The sequence below is a fragment of the Lithobates pipiens genome, unplaced genomic scaffold (assembly GCF_037356315.1).
Source record: "Lithobates pipiens isolate NorthernLeopardFrog02 unplaced genomic scaffold, aLitPip1_a1.2 Scaffold_19, whole genome shotgun sequence".
Taxonomy (NCBI): Eukaryota; Metazoa; Chordata; class Amphibia; order Anura; family Ranidae; genus Lithobates; species Lithobates pipiens.
In genome coordinates this window covers 25,883,529-25,903,852 of record NW_027507764.1, presented here as the reverse complement: position 1 = coordinate 25,903,852, position 20,324 = coordinate 25,883,529, and the positions used below count along the sequence as shown (strand labels likewise).

Sequence of the window (20,324 nt, the reverse complement as noted above, 5' to 3'; positions counted from 1 at the left end):
TAGTTTAGCTGAGGCATTCGGTCCGGAGTCCTCTGGGTCACTAAGGATGACATGATCCGCAGCCACCTCCTCCCAGCCACGTACAAGTCCACAAGTTTCTTTGGACTGTTAGTGCCCGTTCACACAGGGGCGACGCGACTTGCAGCGCGTCTCACAGACGCGACCTGCACACAACTTCAGCGGCGACTTGCAAAATGACTTCTGTATAGAAGTCAATGCAAGTCGCCTGAAGTCGCCCCGAAAATACTACAGGAACCTTTTTCTAAGTCGGAGCGACTTGAGTCGCTCCTATTAGAACGGTTCCATAGTACAGAACGGAGCGCGACTTGTCAGGCGGCTAAGTCGCCTGACAAGTCGCGGTAGTGTGAACGGGCACTAAATGATCCCTAAAAGACTGCTGCTGATGCTGAGTGTCAGGCTCCACCTCCATGCTGACACATTTCTCCTCCTCGTCCTCCTCTTCCTGTGTGATCGGTGGGGCAGCAGGAACACTGTCTGGATAAAGGGTCCTCCTCTTCCTGTCTCTGTTCTGCCTCAAGTGCTCTGTCCATTATTCCATGCAGTGTGTTCTCCAACAAATGGACAAGAGGTACAGTGTCACTGATGCATGCCCTGTCACTGCCCACCATCCTCGTGGCCTCTTCAAATGTTGACAGGACAGTGCACGCATCCCTGATCATGGCCCACTCGTGTTGGAAAAAAAACAAGCTCCCCTGACCCTGACCTGGTGCCATAGTCGCACAGGTACTCCTTAATGGCCCTCTTCTGCGTGCACAGTCGCTGCAGCATGGACAACGTTGAGTTCCACCTGATGGGCATACCACAGATTAGGCGGTTCTTGGGAAAATTCAATTCCTTTTGGAAGTCAGCCAGCCGAGCGCTGGCATTAAATGACTGGCAGAAATGCACACAGACTTTCCTGGCCTGCCTCAGGACATCCTGTAAGCCTGGGTATCTGCCCAAGAACCACTGCACCACCAAGTTAAGGACATGAGCCACACAGGGCACATGGGTCAGTTGTCCCTGTCGGAGGGCGGAGAGGAGGTTGGTGCCATCGTCGCAAACCACCATTCCTGGCTTAAGCTGGCGTGGCATCAACCACCTCTCAGCCTGCTCCTACAGAGCTGACAGAATATCTGCCCCAGTGTCACGATCACCCTGGCGTTTCGGCCGTACACAGGAGACTTACCCGTAGAAGCCTGTCGTTGAGGACCCGTCGTTTCCCCTTGACGCGCGCTAAAGCGAACGAACGCACTCGCGTCAACATGAACGAGCGCACGCACACACGTGGGGTCACGAACGGGCGCACGTCTACTCGCGGGGGCACGCTGACCCGTCGTACGACCGTTTTGGCGCCCTAAGGTCTTCTTAAGGCACTTGCTCCATCCCATCTGTGCTGTCCAGTCTACAGCGTGTCCGTGACCTTGCTTTCTGTACCTGTACCCGTTACCTTGGTTCCTGATACCCGGCTTGTTCCTTGACCCTGATCCGTTGCTGCCTGCCTACGACCTCTGCTTGTCTGACCACGTCTCTGCCTCATCCTCTTGCACCTTGCTGATCGATCCCTGCTGACCCGGCCTGCACCTGACCCTGCTGTTCCTGCTTACCCGTTGGGTTTCCTGTATTTCCTGACGTCCACCTGCCCGCTAGTCTATCCACTTGTGCCTGCCTACTACAGTCAAGTACCATCAGCTCTACCTACTCGCTGTCGGTGCCCTGCTGCTTATCCGGACCGGTCTCCATCCGCCAGGCACTTGTGCCCCCTGAACTTTTGAATACCTGTCTCCATCTCCAGGGGTTCATTAGCCAGGGGATACGAGGGGCCGCTCCCTGCATTCCAGGCTCAACTACTAGGTACGTGACAGTACTGGACAGCCATGTCCGAGCCTGCGCAGGGAGCCTCCCCCATGGACGAGCTTTGCCACCATCTGGCCGGCCTTACTCAGGCAGTTAAGAGTCTACAGGAAGGCTACGGTAGACTGGAGGAACAAGTCCAGGCGCTATCCGCTTCTGCACCAGTTGCTCCAGGGGCCCATGCTCCACCATCAGTAGTGATGATGCCACCCGAACCCAGGGTCCCAACTCCGGAACGATTCGCGGGAGACCGGAACAAGTTCAGGGCCTTCCGCAACTCCTGCGAACTCTATTTCGCCCTGCAACCTAGGACCTTCTACCTTGAGGCGACGAAGGTGGGATTTATCATCTCTCTGCTAACAGATGAACCTCAGGCCTGGGCACACCGACTGTTGGAACGAAAGGACCCATCTTTAGACTCTATGAATACCTTCTTCCAGGCAATGTCCAGACTCTATGAGGATCCCCAACTCGCTGCAACCGCAGAAGCAGCCTTACATGCCCTGCAACAAGGTCGCAGGCCCGTGGAGGACTACGTCTCAGAATTCCGACGATGGAGCGCAGACACAGACTGGAACAACGCGGCCCTGCGGTATCAGTTCCGCATGGGCCTCTCCGAGGCTCTGAAGGACGAGTTGGCACGTGTGGGTGTCCCTGAGACTCTGGAAGCCCTGATGGACACCTCTGTCCAAATTGACAGGCGCTTGAGGGAGCACCGCCAAGAACGTTCTTCCACAGCTACTTGTCCGATCTGGATGCTAACACGGGTGCCTAGTCACCCAACTCCTCCTGTTCCAGCCGCATCCACATTGGACACCCCGGAACCCATGCAGCTGGGGCTACTCCGTCCATCTCTGACTCCAGAAGAACGCCAATGTCGCCGAGTCAACAACCTCTGCCTGTATTGCGGAGAACCAGGGCACTTTGTTCGCTCTTGCCCAGCTAAGATGCGTAAGTGCCTCCTTGTTCCACCTGTCCCCTCACCTGTGTTGTCTGATAACACCTCTCACCTGGCTGTTCCTGTTCTTTTGCAGCTTCCAGGAAGGACTATTCCAACCCACGCAGTTATTGACTCCGGGGCAGGCAGTGGCTTTGTAGAGTCGTCCTTCGCCCGAAAGAACAGGATTCCCCTTAGACCGAGAGAGAAGGGGCTCTCGGTATACCTGGCTGATGGGTCTACCTTGGGATCAGGACCAGTGACCCAGGAGACTAGCCCCCTATCCGCTGTCATCGCCGGAACTCACCAAGAACTCCTATGCCTAGACGTCATCCAGTCTCCTCTGTTCCCCATCATTCTAGGTATGCCTTGGTTGAAGGCACACAACCCACGCATTGATTGGGCCACTGGAATAATTGAATTCCCCTCGGACTACTGTCTCCAGCATTGCTGCCCGACTCCCAACGGGGACTCCTCGGCCCTTCTCTGTTTGGAATACCATGCTTTTCTAGATGTCTTCAGTAAGAAGGGGGCAGAGACTCTTCCTCCCCATAGGCCATATGACTGCCCTATAGAACTGCTCCCGGGGGCAGAAATCCCCTTCGGAAGAATCTTCCCTCTATCCAAGTCTGAACTGAGTACCCTGAAGTCCTACTTGGATGATAACCTTGAAAAAGGATTTATCCGACCCTCTACCTCCCCAGCTGGCGCTGGGATTTTCTTCGTGGAAAAAAAATGACCACTCCTTACGCCCATGTGTGGACTATCGGGCTCTAAACAAGATCACCATTAAAAATCGCTACCCCCTGCCGTTAGTACCTGAACTTTTTCAGAGACTGGGTTCCGCTAAGTTGTTCTCAAAGCTGGATCTTCGGGGTGCCTACAACCTCGTCCGTATTAGAAGGGGTGATGAGTGGAAAACAGCCTTCCGTACCCGCTTCGGGCACTACGAATACTTAGTGATGCCATTCGGGTTGTGTAATGCCCCAGCCACGTTCCAGCATTTTGTCAATGACATTTTTAGAGATTATCTTGATCTGTTTGTAATTATTTACCTGGATGACATCTTAATCTTTTCCTCCACTCTAGCCATCCACCGGGAACATGTTAAGAAGGTTCTGACCCGCCTCCGCCTCCACGGTTTATACGCCAAACCCGAAAAATGTGTTTTCGAACAGCAGAGTATTCAGTTCCTCGGCCTGGTCATCTCGGTTAGAGGGGTAGAGATGGATCCCCAGAAGATCTCCGCAATCCAGGATTGACCTGCTCCCTCCGATAGGAAGGGAGTTCAGCGATTTGTGGGCTTCGCTAATTTCTATCGTAAATTCATAAAGGGATTCTCTTCCATTATCGCCCCCATTACCGGGCTGACCAAGCAGGGCCAAAGGTTCCGTTGGACCCCCAAAGCACAGGAGGCCTTCAAGACCCTGAAGGATTTGTTTGTCTCGGCTTCAGTCCTGAAGCACCCCGATCCCGCTCTACCGTATACCCTCGAAGTTGACGCTTCAGAAATAGCCGTCGGAGCGATTCTTTCCCAGAGGCAGGGGCCCAAGTCCTTACTCCATCCGGTTGCTTTCTTCTCTCGCAAATTGTCAGAGGCCGAAAGAAATTACGACGTCGGAGATCGTGAGTTATTAGCAATTAAGTCTGCACTCGAGGAGTGGCGCTACCTGCTGGAGGGGGCTATCCACCCAATCCTGGTCTATACCGACCACAAAAACTTGGAATACTTAAAGACAGCTAAGAGTTTGAAGCCTCGTCAGGCCAGGTGGGCACTCTTTTTCTCAAGATTCGTATTCCACATCACTTACCGTCCCGGATCCAAGAATACTAAGCCAGACGCTTTATCCCGCATGTTTAGTCAGCCGGAGAACTTGCCATCTACTGATACCATCCTTTCTGCTGGGAACTTTCTTCTACTCCAGGGAGATGTGGTGTCTCAGGTCAAGCAGGCCTCCATAGGCGCTACACCTCCATCCGGTGTCCCGTTGTCTTCCAGCGATGACCTTCTGTGGCATGGGAACAGGATCTTTGTTCCCCAGGCAGTTCGGACTCTGGTTCTGGCCTCCTGTCATGACCATCCTCTGGCTGGCCACTTAGGGGTATTCAAAACCCTGGAATTACTCAGGCGTACATTCTGGTGGCCACGGATGAAGGACGACTGCAAGAGGTATGTACAGGCCTGTGCCACCTGTATTCGGAGTAAGGGCGACAAGTCAAGAGCCTGGGGTCTACTAAGACCGCTACCTGTTCCTGATAGACCATGGAGGATGATCTCCATAGATTTTATCGTCGAACTCCCGCCTTCGGAGAACCATTCAACAATCTTCGTCGTAGTCAACAGACTCACCAAGATGGCACACTTCTTGCCCATGAAGGGCACCCCCTCAGCCGCAGAGACAGCTAACGCCTTTGTTAAGGAAATTGTTAGACTTCATGGCATTCCCGCCAACATCACATCTGATAGGGGAGTGCAGTTCACCTCAAGATTTTGGAGGGCGCTCTGTGGAACTCTGAAGATCGATCTTTGCCTGTCCTCAGCCTACCACCTGCAGACCAACGGTCAGACCGAGAGGACGAATCAGACACTGGAACAGTATCTTCGCTGTTTTTCGTCCTTCTCCCAAGACGATTGGGTCTCTATTTTACCGATGGCTGAGTTCGCGTACAATAACACAATCCACTCGGCCACCAAGCAGTCCCCTTTTTATGCGAACTTTGGTTTCCATCCGTTGTTTTTGTCTGGCAGTCTTCCCGAGTGTTCGGTACCAGCGGTTCAGGAGAATCTTAACTTCTTTGAAGAGAATAACAAGCTCTTACAAGAAACCCTGGCCAAGTCACAGGAGCATAACAAGGAAGTCTTCGACAGAAGGAGAAGAGGGGAGCTGGATCTTAAGGTTGGGGATCGGGTCTGGTTGTCCACCTTGAATCTTAGACTGACCTGCCCCTCCAAGAAGTTGGGCCCGAAATTCGTGGGTCCCTTCCCGATCAAGAGAAAAATAAATGACGTTGCGTTTGATCTCAAACTTCCTGAATCCTTCCGAATTCATCCAGTTTTCCATGTGTCACTCCTCAAACCCGCAGTCACGGATCCCTTCGCTGACAGAATCTCCAGTCCTCCGGAACCCGTGTTGGTCAATGGGGAGATTGAGTTTGAAATCGAGGCCATTCTGGACTGTAGGAAGAGACAGAACCAGGTCCAATTCTTGGTCAAGTGGAAGGGGTACGGACCTGAGGAGAACTCCTGGGAGCCAGAAGCTAATATCCATGCCAAGAGACTCATCCGTGCCTTCAAGAATTCCCACCCGAATAAGTTGGCGCAGTTGGGCATCCGGAGGCAGCCCCTTGGGGGGGGCAATGTCACGATCACCCTGGCGTTTCGGCCGTACACAGGAGACTTACCCGTAGAAGCCTGTCGTTGAGAACCCGTCGTTTCCCCTTGACGCGCGCTAAAGCGAACGAACGCACTCGCGTCAACATGAACGAGCGCACGCACACACGTGGGGTCACGAACGGGCGCACGTCTACTCGCGGGGGCACGCTGACCCGTCGTACGACCGTTTTGGCGCCCTAAGGTCTTCTTAAGGCACTTGCTCCATCCCATCTGTGCTGTCCAGTCTACAGCGTGTCCGTGACCTTGCTTTCTGTACCTGTACCCGTTACCTTGGTTCCTGATACCCGGCTTGTTCCTTGACCCTGATCCGTTGCTGCCTGCCTACGACCTCTGCTTGTCTGACCACGTCTCTGCCTCATCCTCTTGTACCTTGCTGATCGATCCCTGCTGACCCGGCCTGCACCTGACCCTGCTGTTCCTGCTTACCCGTTGGGTTTCCTGTATTTTCTGACGTCCACCTGCCCGCTAGTCTATCCACTTGTGCCTGCCTACTACAGTCAAGTACCATCAGCTCTACCTACTCGCTGTCGGTGCCCTGCTGCTTATCCGGACCGGTCTCCATCCGCCAGGCACTTGTGCCCCCTGAACTTTTGAATACCTGTCTCCATCTCCAGGGGTTCATTAGCCAGGGGATACGAGGGGCCGCTCCCTGCATTCCAGGCTCAACTACTAGGTACGTGACACCCAGTGTGGCTCCTATCCCCCAAACACACCAGTGCAAGCACGGCATGGCATCTTTTTGCCTGCGTACTTGCGTAGCCCCTTGAACGCCTACGGAGCACTGCTGGTTCTGAGGACAAAGCACAGGAAGAGGCCATGGAGGAAGAAGAAGAGGGGGTGGAGGAGAGAGGTGTGTCACAGTAGTAGCATTTTGGAGGCGTGGTGGCGGAACAACCTCCAACATTACTGCAACTTGTCCTGCATCCTTCCCATCTGCCAGAAGAGTCACCCAATGTGCAGTGAAAGATGGGTAACATCCATGTTCATGCCTGCTGGACCATGAGTCAGTGGTAATATGCACCTTATTGCCGACCGCCCTGTCCAGCAAGGCATGGACATTGCCTTCCACATGCCGGTAGAGAGCCAGAATGGTGTTTGGGAACCTGCCACTGAGGAACCGCACATTGCACAAACTCACGGAAGGGGGCAGAGTCTACCAACTGAAAAGGCAGCATTTGAAGTGCTAGCAATTCAACTGCTGGGAATGTGGATGGCTGGGAGTGAACTTCTTTCAACAGTGCAGCAGCTGGGGCAGGGAAATTTGCCTGCTACAATCTGACGTCGGTGTACCGCTAGCAGATTGCCCGCAAGTACTTGGCTGTGACACACCTAATTCTACACCTTCATTCCTTTCAGTGCAGGTTTCAGAGAGGACTGAAGGTATAGTGGGGTCGGAGATCCCAGCTGATGAGGAGCAAGGAGAAGTCCTCTTTGTTCTTTGGTGTGGGTCTATTAGGTACGCTTGCCAACAAACTGCATGGCAGGTCGACATATGTCTGGTCAAGCATGTGGTGCCCAAGCGGCTGATGTTTTAGACACGTGAGATACGCTTGAGACATATGTTGCAAATAGCAGCAGTGCAATCTGATGCACTCGTCTCAAAAAAGGCCCACACCAAAGAACTTTTGGAGTAACGTGCAGAGGCAGCGCCCTGCACAGGTGGAGCTCTGCTGTGTGATTCAGTCGGTGTGCTGCCCTTAAGCTGGCCCCTGGAGGGCATTCTGCCTCATTGGAGATGTACCCCCTCCTCCTCCTCCTCTCTCCTATCAGGCACCCATGTGGAGTCAGTGACCTCATCATCCCCTCCCTCCTCATCACTAGAGCAACCCTGGCAGTATGCTGCAGCTGGTGGATCATGACTGCCAGATTGCTGTCCTTCTTGGGCATCCCCTCTCTCTGGGCTCACGTTACTGCTTTCTCTAGCTGGGTATCATCATCAGAGCCTTCAAAATGCTGGGCATCCTCCTGGAGCATGTACCCAACACTGTGCTCAAACAGTTCGGGGGACTCCTCAGGAGGACATGATGGGGCTAGGGAAGGAGTGACTGATGCCATTAAGACGAGGGAAGAGACCGCGTTGGCAGCTGCTTTGCCAGTACCCTGAGCCTGGGTGAGAGAGGATGAGGAGGATGAGAACGGCTTGGTCATCCACTCTACCAAGTCTTCAGCATGTTGCGGCTCAACACATCCTGCTGCCGAAAATAAGGACAAGCTTGTCCCATGGCCACGTGCTGATGACAATGCACCGTGTCCACGACCAGCATTGTTGCCTCTAGACACAGCCCTCAGAACACCACCAATTGGGGTAGCTTCAGGTGTGCACTGTGCAGGTGGCAGAATACACCGACTGTAACTGCTACAGCTGCCTGTAGCATAGGACCAGACGAACACCAGCAATTGCGGTAGCTTTAGGTTTACACTGTGCAGGTGGCACAATACACCGACTGTAATTGCTGCAGAAGCTGCCTGTGGTATAGGACCAGAAGAACACCAGCAATTGGGGTAGCTTCAGGTGCACACTGTGCAGATGATACAATATACCAACTGTAATTACTGGAGCTGCCTGCGATATAGGATCAGCAGAACACCAGCAATTGGGGTAGCTTTAGGCGTACACTGTGCAGGTGGCACAATACACGACTGTAATTGCTATAACTGCCTGTGGTATAGGACCAGCAGGACACCAGCAATTGGGGTAGCTTCAGGTGTACACTGTGCAGGTGACAGAATACACCAACTGCTACAGCTGCCTGTGGTATAGGACCAGAAGAACACCAGCAATTGTGGTAGCTTTAAGCGTACACTGTGCAGGTGGCACAATACACCGATTGTAATTGCTGCAGCAGCTGCCTGTGGTATAGGACCAGAAGAACACCAGCAATTGGGGTAGCTTCAGGTGTACACTGTGCAGATGGCACAATACACAGACTGTAACTGCTACAGCTGCCTGTTGTATAGGACCAGAAGAACACCACCAATTGGGGTAGCTTCAGGTGTACACTGTGCAGGTGGCACAATACACCGACTGTAACTGCTACAGCTGCATGTGGTATAGGACCAGAAGAACATCAGCAATTGTGGTAGCTTCAGGTGTACACTGTGCAGGTGGCACAATGCACTGACTGCAATTGCTGCAGCAGCTGCCTGTGGTATAGGACCAGAAGAATACCAGCATGGGTAGCTTCAGGTGTACACTGTGCAGGTGGCACAATACACTGACTGTAACTGCTACAGCTACCTGTGGTATAGGACCAGAAGAACACCAGCAATTGTGGTAGCTTCAGGTGTAAACTGTGCAGGTGGCACAATACACCGACTGTAACAGCTACAGCTGCCTGTGCTATAGGACCAGAACAACACCAGCAATTGGGGTAGCTTCAGGTGTACACTGTGCAGGTGGCACAATACACCGACTGTAATTGCAATAGCTTCAAAGGAAATTCAGACACTGTCTCTCCATCTATCTCTCTCTATGAGCGACTCAACACACTATGTAAGGCCGCCGCGCAGGTGGCCTTATATAGTGCGGGGCGTGTACTAAACTCCCTGCCTGTGGCCAATTATGACTCTCTTCGCTGACGGCGCTGTAATTGGCCAAGCATGCGGGTCATAGTGCATGCTTGGCCAATCATCAGCCAGCAATGCATTGTGATGCCGCAGTGAATTATGGGCTGTGAGCACCACTCGGATTTGGCGCGAATTACCATAATGTTTGGATTTCGCCGAACAGGCGAACAGCTGGTGGGTCGAGTCGAACGTGGGTTTGACTTGAACACGAAACTCATCCCTACTTACTGCAAACCTCCTATCTGGGAGCTCCTATCTGGAACCCCTATGCTTAAATCTGACCACATTTCTCCTCTTAAAGGCCTAACCAGTATAACTGTTACGGGTGGAAAAAGAAGGGGCCCCACAGCTCCAGGCATTTTGAGGAGGGACATGACCAGATGGACCAGCATATTTCCTTGTGAAGCAGGTGATGGATCCACCAAAGGGGGGGGAAGTCCTGAGGGTTATTCTGAACTGACTCCTCCATCGCTACATTCTCAGAGCACTCAGGCTGCTGATGACCCCATTCAAATATACCAGCGTTAGTATTAATGACATCAGAATTATTCACCACATCAATATTAGTGACATCATCACTGCACCTCATATCATCATTACTAGCAGCATCATTACTAGTTACCCCAGTGTTACTCCCACCATGAACACCAGTCACCCCAGCATGGCTCCCACCAAAAGTACTAGTGGCAGCAGCACTGTTCCCACAATCCATGTGCTGGGAGTCCACCATGTCACTTCTCTGAGTCTCCTGTACCGTGAATGTCTGCTGGGTTACTCTGATGTTCCCACTATCCTCCAGAGCTGGAAGTCCAGCAGGAGGATCTGCTCCAACCTCACTGTCCTCCAATCTTCCCTTCAGGAGACACATTTGGTGGCTGCGTGCATTGGACTGGTTCCCCAGAGTCTGACTGTAGAAGACTCAATCCTTCCACTCAATCCCACCTCAAATCGATCACGATTGCGGTACACCTCCACCACTGGTCCCAGTTTTTCCAGAACAGCATCAATGTCCTTTGACACACTGGGCAGTTCAATGCCCAGGGAGTTCAGTTTGCTGTCATAAAATTTCCTTCCTGGGGTTGGCAGCTTTAAGTCTATAGACAGAGTCAATCTACTTCTGGATTCTAGCCTTGGCTTTTCTCAGGGTCTCCATTCTTTTTACCAGGGAAGGAATTTTATCAGCCAGGTGCAGCACAGGTTCAGGCTTTAACCCCTTCTGCTTCGCGGCTGCAGGGCGCTTGAAATCCTGATCCACTTTCCCATTATCAGTGCTGGGCTGAGGGTCTCTGCTGGGTATAGGTGGTTTCACTGGGGCAGATTGTGGAAAATTATTACCACCTTCCTCTTTACTCTGCTGAAGCTTAGAGAGTGATGAATGTTCCTGGCCGCTGCAGACCATTACACACTGTTGTAAGTTCTCTTGGTTCTAATGGTTTTCTGTTCTAAGGAAGTTCTGGTATATTTGCGAGAAGTACTGGGAGAAACCAATGTCTCTGCTCCACTCTGAGCTCTATGAGCTGCACTCTGCTGAGCTTCCTGTGGTTGCAATTGCTGACTGCCTTGGATTATGCTTCCAGAATTTGGACTGTACTGGGTGGTACTAGTATGTTGCTGGACTGAATGAGCCCCACTCTTCTGGGTTTGCATTGACTGCAATGAATGGCTGGACTGAATTGCACTTCAAGATTTGGACTGTGCTAAGCAATAACATGTTGCTGAACAGACTGAGCTGCACTCTGCTGGGCCTGCAATGGTTGGCTGGATTGATAACTCTTTTGCTGAATAACATCACCAGACTTCCTCTTATCAGTATACTAACAAACATTTCCACGTCTACTTACAGTAAGGTGACCAGATTTTTAAAATGAAATCCGGGGACATACTTATTTTTTTTACTAGTAATGGCAGCAATCAGCAACTCATAGCGGGACTGCGATATTGCGGTGGACAAATCGGACACTAATGCCGCGTACACACAACCGGTTTTCCCGTCGGAATAAACTCCGAAGGTTTTTCCGACAGAGTTCCGACGGAGTTCCACTGAAACTGTCTTGCCTACACACGATCACACCAAAGTTCGACCATCTACAACGCGGTGAGGTACAACACGTACAACGGGACTAGAAAAAGGAAGTTCAATAGCCAATAGCCAATAGTTTCCTATTTGCTTCAGAGCATGCGTCATTTTTGGTCCGTTGGAACAGCATACAGACTAGCGGTTTTCCCGATAGGAAATGGTTCAGTCGGAAATATTTAGAACATGTTCTATTTCTAGATCCGTCAGAATTTTCGAAAAAAAAGGCAGATGAGGCACACACACGATCGAAATATCCGATGAAAAGATTCTGTCTGACTTTTTCTGTCTGACATTCCGCTCGTGTGTACACGGCATTAGTGACTCTTTGTGGGAACCAGTGACACTAATACAGTGATGAGTGCTACAAATATATACTGTCACTGTACTAATGACACTGACTGGGAAGGGGATAACATCTAGGGCAATTAATGGGTGAAATGTGTGCCTAACAAGTGTTTTCTCACTGTGGGGGAGGTTCTTTTACAAAGAAGGATGACAAAGATCACTGTACCCGCTTCGCAGGATCACAGGATCAATGTCTTCCACACTGACAGAATCGCAAACTGCCTTGTTTACATAGGCAGACCACTAGGCGGGTCCGCCGGATCCGCTGATTGGCTCTGATACCCAGAAATGCAGGATCACGTATATAAGTAATCCTGCGCAGCGCCACCACCTGGTAGCAGTAAATCTGCTATCAGGCGATCGGCAACTGGTTAAGATCATCAGCATTATGATAACTCACAGGCAGCAGGCACTCTATCATGTCTCCGGCTGGCTCTGTCACAGTGCGTCACATAACATGGCTGCTGGGTGCTGATTTTGTGACCAATAAGTGCCCCCCACTGCCTGTGAGTTCTGATATCATCCATTATGCCAGAGAGACAGACACAGTGCAATTTACTCTATTCACAGACACCCCCAAAGCACACCTGTGTTGAAGCCTTGAAGACACTGGCAGCCCCCCGATTGGATCTGCTTCCCCTCCATTCCTGCTGCTGGACATCATCAGCTGAGCTCAGCTGCCTCTCTCTGCCCGTTGCCGCCTCCGCCGGCCTCACAACCTCTCAGGTCTCACTCTCCGGGTCCTGGCTACTACTGGGTGGGGAGCTGAGGAAAATTACTCTGCTGGGGAAGGCAAGGAGATAAGCAGGAAGACGACTGGCTGGGATTTGAACCAAGGCAGAAGAACATGTGAGCAGAGCTGAATGAGCATGTGCCGGAAACTGAAGAAATAGTCCATCCGCTCCGACCAGCACATCATCATCAGAAAGGGACACAGATAATGGAAAAAATATACCCCCTAAGCTAGTAGGAGTGGGGGTGTGTAATTCAGATTTTTTTTTTATTCTGCACTGACTGTCTTTGAATATTGCCCCAGCTCCTGTTAAAGTCAAATCCGGGGACAAAACCGGGGACAGAATTGGTTCCGGGGACAGTGTCCTCAATCCGGGGACTGTCCCCTGGAACCGGGACATCTGGTCACTCTAACTTACAGTCTCTGCAAATGTCTTCTCCTTCCCAGAACTCTGTCCTCCTGCTTCACCACCAACTACAGCTTCACCTGACAGTCCTTGTGTAGGCCGGAAAGCCTGGGACTCTCCTGGGAGAGATCCCCGCCCAGGGGAGCCCAACCCTGGGCTTGTACCAGACATCAGAGCAGCTCATCACCACACAGACTTCAGCTGCTCCACAAACAGCCACACCCCCTGCACAGTATCACTTCTCTTGTCCTGTATGCCAGGTGTAATTCTCTGTATCTGTTCTTATCCTGTATGTATGGTCTCTGCACAGTACTATTTCTCTTGTCCTGTATGTCGGGTGTAATTCTATTCCATTTCTATTGTCTGGTATGCTGGGATAACAAAATAAAATCAGTGAGTGGGCTGCCATCCACAAGATGGCGCCCTTTGCACCTCCCAGTAAGATTGGCTATTACAGTGCACCACCCTGTGATAGGCAGTCCAATGGCTGAGAGGAGAGCACTGACAGCTGTGTTCTGGCAGGGGTGGGGGAGTGCGGGCGGCAGTCCCCCGTCAGAACACTATAGCACAGCAGGGGAGATCGCTGTACTAACATCATGTGTGTTGGTACAGTGATCTGTCAGGTTTTCTTCATGTAGCATACAATGTGTACCAGGCTTTAGATGGGACAATAGCCAACCTCACTGGGCAACGTTCATAAAAACTGGAAGAAGGAAAAACTGAATTCAGGCTCAATTGTCAAGAAGATCTGAGAAAACAGAATTAAGGCTGTGATTGTTTACTATGAGCAACACATCGTTTTTCCTTCTAACCAGTCTTTATGAATTTGGCGCAATTTGTTTTATTAAAATATACTTTTACCTGCTGCTGAACCCCCCCCCCCCCGAACAAAAAATGATTCAGAAAACATCAAGTCATTTCTTACTTTGCCGGTTTTCCAGAACCGAGGATCACTCATGTTAGGAAATGTTTTAGGCACATAGTCTGGGCCTCGCATGACAGAAATGTGGGTGCGCCAAAGACCATTATTCTTAAAAAGCCAGCTTTGTAAATAAAGATTAATTTGAATTTCTGACTTCTCATTAAAGTTGATAGTTTCTCCCTCGGTGGTCTTGTATTCAATTTCTCTCACAAATTTATGCAGCTTTTCATGGAAGATAGAAATACACACATTATTATATACAGTTACAAAAGTTCTGACATAAATGTCTGCTGAAAAAATACCAAGTGGTCAGATTTAATGTACTAGATGGCATTTCTATAAATGGGAAAATGAATAAATGGATCAGGAGAATCACTCATTCTTTATTATATTATTATAATTATTATATCATAATTATTATTATTATATTTGATTCCCCTACAATGTTTCCATCTACATCTCTCTGCTATGAAAAGAAACCCCAACCCAATAATCCATAGAATCCTCAATCATTCACTTTATCTTCAGATTGGACAAATGTGTACATACAGTATGTGTACGTGTGTGTGTATATATGTATATGACCACGTGTACAGTTCTTTTGTTGTGAGGGGTAACGGTAAATCCCGGACTCGAGCCCCCACATGTAGCACTGGTCCCCGAAAGAGTGGCTGATTTTATTGGGCTAACCATAACCTTCTTGACCTCGTGTATGTCTAGGGGTTTCCTGAGGTTGATGACCCAAAAGATTGCAGAAGCTGACACTGGATCCAATTCAAGGATTTTTATTTGCAAAAAAGGAGTAGACAAAACACAGTCTCTCAATGAGGGTTACAGGGTTTTAGGTACAAAGTTCAGGTACTCTTGGAACTTAGTCATATAGGAAGTCTCTCACTTTAGAAATCCAGAGAATAGCCATTCACAACTGGATTCTCACCACTACCGGATAGACCCTCTCTCACCAGGCCTAGCAGCCGACAGAGTGCTCAGATAAAGCAAAGTCTCTGCCACAGACTTTTTTGTAGAACACTTGAATAAAGTCTCTGCCACAGACTTGTTGTAGAACACTTCAATAACTGAAAGATGTAGACAAACTTAGAGAACCCTCATACGGTACCAATATCTTGCAGCCGGTCCGGCGATACCGTACGAGTGTAGATTCGTTTGGGGTCTTTCAACTAAGCCTCCAGGCTCTTTCTGAGAAACCAGCTTTCCGCGTGGCCTTCTCCCGAAGAGTCCTCCCCTGGTTGCTTCTCCAGTTGCTGGGCTTCTCCACAAACCGAGACAGCACCGGACCCCCTCTGAATCCTCTTTCCAGTTACTTTGCCTCGGGCTAGCCAGCCCTGAGACTCGGAATTGGATGGATCCACACCCCAAGCCACGAGAGCCCTGGGGGATGGTCAGGAGGACCAGGACCAAACAGACAGAAAGCACTTATAGACTGGAACCCCAAAGCATGTGATGTCAGTACCTTAAAGTGGAAGTAAACTCTCCTATCGTTTTCAGCCAAGGAAGCTGCCATCTTTGCCTCTGTTTAATCTTCAACTGCTATGGTGCTGCACATGCGATTCGTTATGACACCAGCCATTGGATGGTTTGATAGTTTGGCTGAGAGCACAGCCAATGTGCAGTTAGCATTCCCAGCATGCCATTTTTTTTAACTGTTTTAATCCATGGGTTTACTTCCACTTTAAGTACCCTCTTCCAGAATGCACAGCAAGATGACACTTCCACTGGGCTGGTTCCGAGAAAGAATAGGCACTCAATGCGCCCAGCTGAACTGTGTTCTCACACCTGCCAGCGATGACAGCGCCACCCATAGCCAAGCAGAACACAGTGCAATCCAGCTAGACTGGCACTGAAACCATAATTTGGTGTAATTGAACCCAAAACCAAACTGCGGTTCCAGGAATGTTAAATGAAAAAACACATAGCGCATGCTCTTCGGGACCCGGCGCTACATACTTCTCCTTCCAGTTTAGACGATGTCCTCATCGTCTGGGAAAGAAAGGAAAAAAACAAAAATCTACTTCTAATCCTAACAAAATTGAGTACCTGAACTTTAGGGTTGGAATGGGGGCACATAAGGTGGGGGGCTGGTATCTGGGGGCCCCCTTATTAAAGGGGGCTCCCGGATTCCTATAAGCCCCTCACCCGCAGACCCCGACAACCAACAGCCAGGGTTGTCGGGAAGAGGCCCTTGTCCTCATTAACATGGGGACAAGGTGCTTTGGGGTGGGGGGCCACAGGGCCCTCCTTCCCCAAAGCACCCCCCCATGTTGAGGGCACGCGGCCTGGTATGGCTCAGGAGGGGGGACGCTCGCTCGTCCCCACCCTCTTTCCTGACAGGCCGGGCTGCGTGCTCGGATAAGGGTCTGATATGGACCTTGGGGGGACCCCCACGCCATTTTTTCGGCGTAGGGCTTCCCCTTTAAATCCATACCAGGTGACGGGGCCAACGAGGTGTCAATCTCACAGATGGAGGCAGCGACATTGACCTCCTTCGCTAGTCCCGTCTACTCAAATTGAACGGACTTTCCTCAGTGTGTGGGCAAGTCGGTTCATTTCAAAAGTCCTGCCATAGTCCGGCTGTTTGTCCGCCGCACGTAGTCCGCCGGATAGTCCGATCGTGTGTACGCGGCATAAGGGAGATAAGCAGAGGAGTGATTGGCACTGATTGTTGTTAAGAATTTTCAAACCCATCATTATGTATTTTTCATTACTCATTGCCACAATGTTACCGCCTTTGTCTGAGGGTTTTATAGCTAGACCATCCCTCTCTTTTAGACTTCTAAGATCTTAATATGGTTCAACAGTCAAATTTTATGGGATAGATTCTAAGGCCATATTCTCCATCTCCTCCACCATTCATCTGACATTGGGACACTGGGTTGGGTCTGAGTTGAAACTTATTGGATTTGTTTTTATATTCCTGTTGTAATTTTGAAACCGGGTTTATTGTCAATACTCTGTAGTATTTGTGGTAGAAAAGCCTTTCCAGTCTGATAGAACTCCCAATAAGGGTGATTTTTGCAATACTTTTATAAAAAATGTACGCTTGAAATTTAATTTTCTACCAAATAAGTTCAGACTTTTCACTTCTACCAGAAGGGAATAAGTGAGACAACAACAGTTGTCAGTGAATTTGGGGAGAGGTTTATAACTTTCAACTCATCCCTCATACAATGCTGTGAAAATGTATTTGCCTCCTTTCTGTTTTTTTTTTTTTTTTTGCATATTTGTCACACTTCAATGACTCAGATCATCAAACAAATTGTATTACACAAAGATAGACTGAGTAAATACAAAATGCAGTTTTGGGATCTCACTGTGGAAGATAAATCTGCATTCTGGTGATCAGATCTAATGTGTGCACTGGAGCTGGGATCTCACTGTGGAAGATCAATCTGTGTGCTGGTGGTCAGATTTAGTGTGTATACTGGAGGTGGGATCTCACCGGGGAAGATCAATCTGTGTGCTGGTGATCAGATCTAATGTGTGCACTGGAGGTGGGATCTCATCGGGGAAGATAAATCTGTGTTATGGTGGTCAGATCTAATGTGTGCACTGGAGGTGGGATCTCCCCTGGGAAGATCAAGCTGTGTACTGGTGGTCAGATCTAATGTGTGTACTGGAGGTGGGATCTCATCGGGGAAGATCAATCTGTGTTCTGGTGATCAGATCTAATGTGTGTACTGGAGGTGGATCTATTCGGGAAGATAAATCTGCGTTCTGGTGATCAGATCTAATGTGTTCACTAGAGGTGGGATCTCATCGGGGAAGATAAATCTGTGTTATGGTGATCAGATCTATTGTTTGTACTGGAAGTGGGATCTCACCTGGGAAGATCAAGCTGTGTACTGGTGGTCAGATCTAATGTGTGTACTGGAGGTGGGATCTCACCGGGGAAGATCAATCTGTGTGCTGGTGATCAGATCTAATGTACGTACTAGAGGTGGAATCCCCCTATGGAAGATCAATTTGTGTGCTGGTGCTGCTGGTCAGATCTAATGTACGTACTAGAGGTGGGATCCCCCTATGGAAGATCAATCTGTGTGCTGGTGGTCAGATCTAATGTGTGTACTGGAGGTGGGATCTCACTGGAGAAATCCCAGTAGGAATACTGTGAAGGAGAGTTACGGAGAGGTGGTAGAGATTCTGTATGTAGAACGAACAGTGCACAGTCCACATGTTTTTAACTACTGCTTTTCGGCTAACAGGAAACAGGACACTTTATTCAGAGAAAAGACATAGAGTTTACCATAGAGCATCTACAAACCTATAAACACTGTCATGAAGAATATACTGCAGATTAAATATATATAATATAAATGCATATAAATATATATAATGCATGTATATATATATAAATACTTGTGAATCTGGACTATTTGAAAGTGTCTTCTAACATGGTGTATATAAAGCAATTAACAAAAGAATAAAAACAATAAATGCCCAGAAAAGGTGATTGCCGGTTTCCTGATCTCCCGGACAATAAGAGGGATCCCACCTCATTCCCATAATTCTTATGATCATAATAATAGAAATACTATTATACTACTTACTATGTGCTGGAATCTATTTTGTTCAGTTTTATTCTTCATCATGTAATCTACAGCATTGCCCAGAAATTTTACAGCCATGTACGCATAGGAAGGTATAGGTGTATGCTTGTTAAATATCTCTGACCAATCTGTTAAATTTGGACAAGGAGTTAAAGACATCCCAAGTACTCGTTCAAAAAAAACATTTTTGTATTGGTTTTGGGAGCGGCACCCAAACAATAAAATCCAAATATCTTCCAGTATTGGGTCATGTAAGCAGCTAGAGACGTTGCCGTGGCCATAATCATAATAGTGTACTTTCGCTAGTATTGACCATAAAAACATGAAGCTGCAGTTGAGTGGTGAATAGTCCATCTTAATCAGAAATAGTCTACTCCATGATGGTGGAAGAATAAATGTGATATCTTTTACAACAGAGGGCATACGAGAAACAAGATAAAAAAAGTTGTTTGTGTAAGATCCACACACTATGACAACTTTAGATGTTGATTCACTAATAATCTTAAATTTCTGAATATCTCTTTTAATTTCCCCAATGAGTGGAATGATATATTCTGTGCAGATCCCATGTTGGCTCATCCTCTTACTCAGTTCTTGGGACTCCTCATCACCGATGCCATCATCTGATGATAATATTCCAACCCAATTCCACCCAAAATGATGCAATAATTTAAAAATAGTTGCATAACGGGCCCGGTTGTCTGGTGTCATACGCAAGAACGTTGGATACATTTTTCCATCACGCAGGGGAGTGTGAATGGTTTGATAACTGATCTGGATAAGATGTTATTATTAACATAACAAAAATATGAGAAATGTTATATATAAATGTCACACAATGATACCTTGTCATTTATTTATTTCTGTTCTAATGAAAAGAAGTACTTGTCAGAATTTATATCATAGAGATCTAATTATATGACAGCACACAACGCCTACTTACCTTCTCCAACCTCATATCCGGCTCTTAAGACTGGGTTCACACTGCACGCAACTTCACAGTCATGTGACTTTTGAAGGACTGTGAAGTTGGATAGCAGTGCAACTTTGGCATGACTTGAATGCGACTTCTGTAACACAAATCAATGCAAGGCATACCAAAGTCGGACCAAAAGTAGTGCAGGAACTTTTTTCTAATTTGGTGCATCTCAAGTTGCATTGATTAGAACGGTTCCATTGCACAGATTGGGGACCAACGTCTATGTAACAAATGCTCCAAAGTCGGCGTGATTGTCAGATCAGTGTGAACCGCGCCTCATTCACCTACAACAACTGCTCACTCTGGAGCTGCTATAAAACAATAAGACCATCCTGATATATACTGTATTCAATTGGGTTATAGAGAATATACATCTCCAATCCATACAGTATGTAGCGCCAGCTCATGACGAGCACGCGCTATATATTTTTATCAATTTAATATTCCTAAAACCACAGTTGGGTTTTATGGTTGATTATGGTTTCAGTACCAGTCCAGCTGGATTGCACTGGGTTCTCCTTGGCCATAGGTGTTGCTGTCACCAC

At 48.8% G+C, this 20,324-nt stretch overlaps 1 protein-coding gene across 1 annotated transcript in view; it reads right to left on the bottom strand.

Annotated features, from left to right (window-relative positions):
* The window catches only part of LOC143995848 (vomeronasal type-2 receptor 26-like), a 49,795-nt gene extending 30,017 nt beyond the window's left edge, over positions 1-19,778 (bottom strand). Inside the window, exons 1-2 of the mRNA XM_077490566.1 lie at positions 18,801-19,778; positions 14,239-14,457 (exon numbers count right to left, since the gene is read on the bottom strand). Of these exons, the coding sequence (XP_077346692.1) occupies positions 14,239-14,457; positions 18,801-19,532 (951 nt within the window). The 5' untranslated portion in view covers positions 19,533-19,778. The remainder of the gene's footprint in view (positions 1-14,238; positions 14,458-18,800) is intronic.
* Positions 19,779-20,324: the final 546 nt, after the last annotated feature.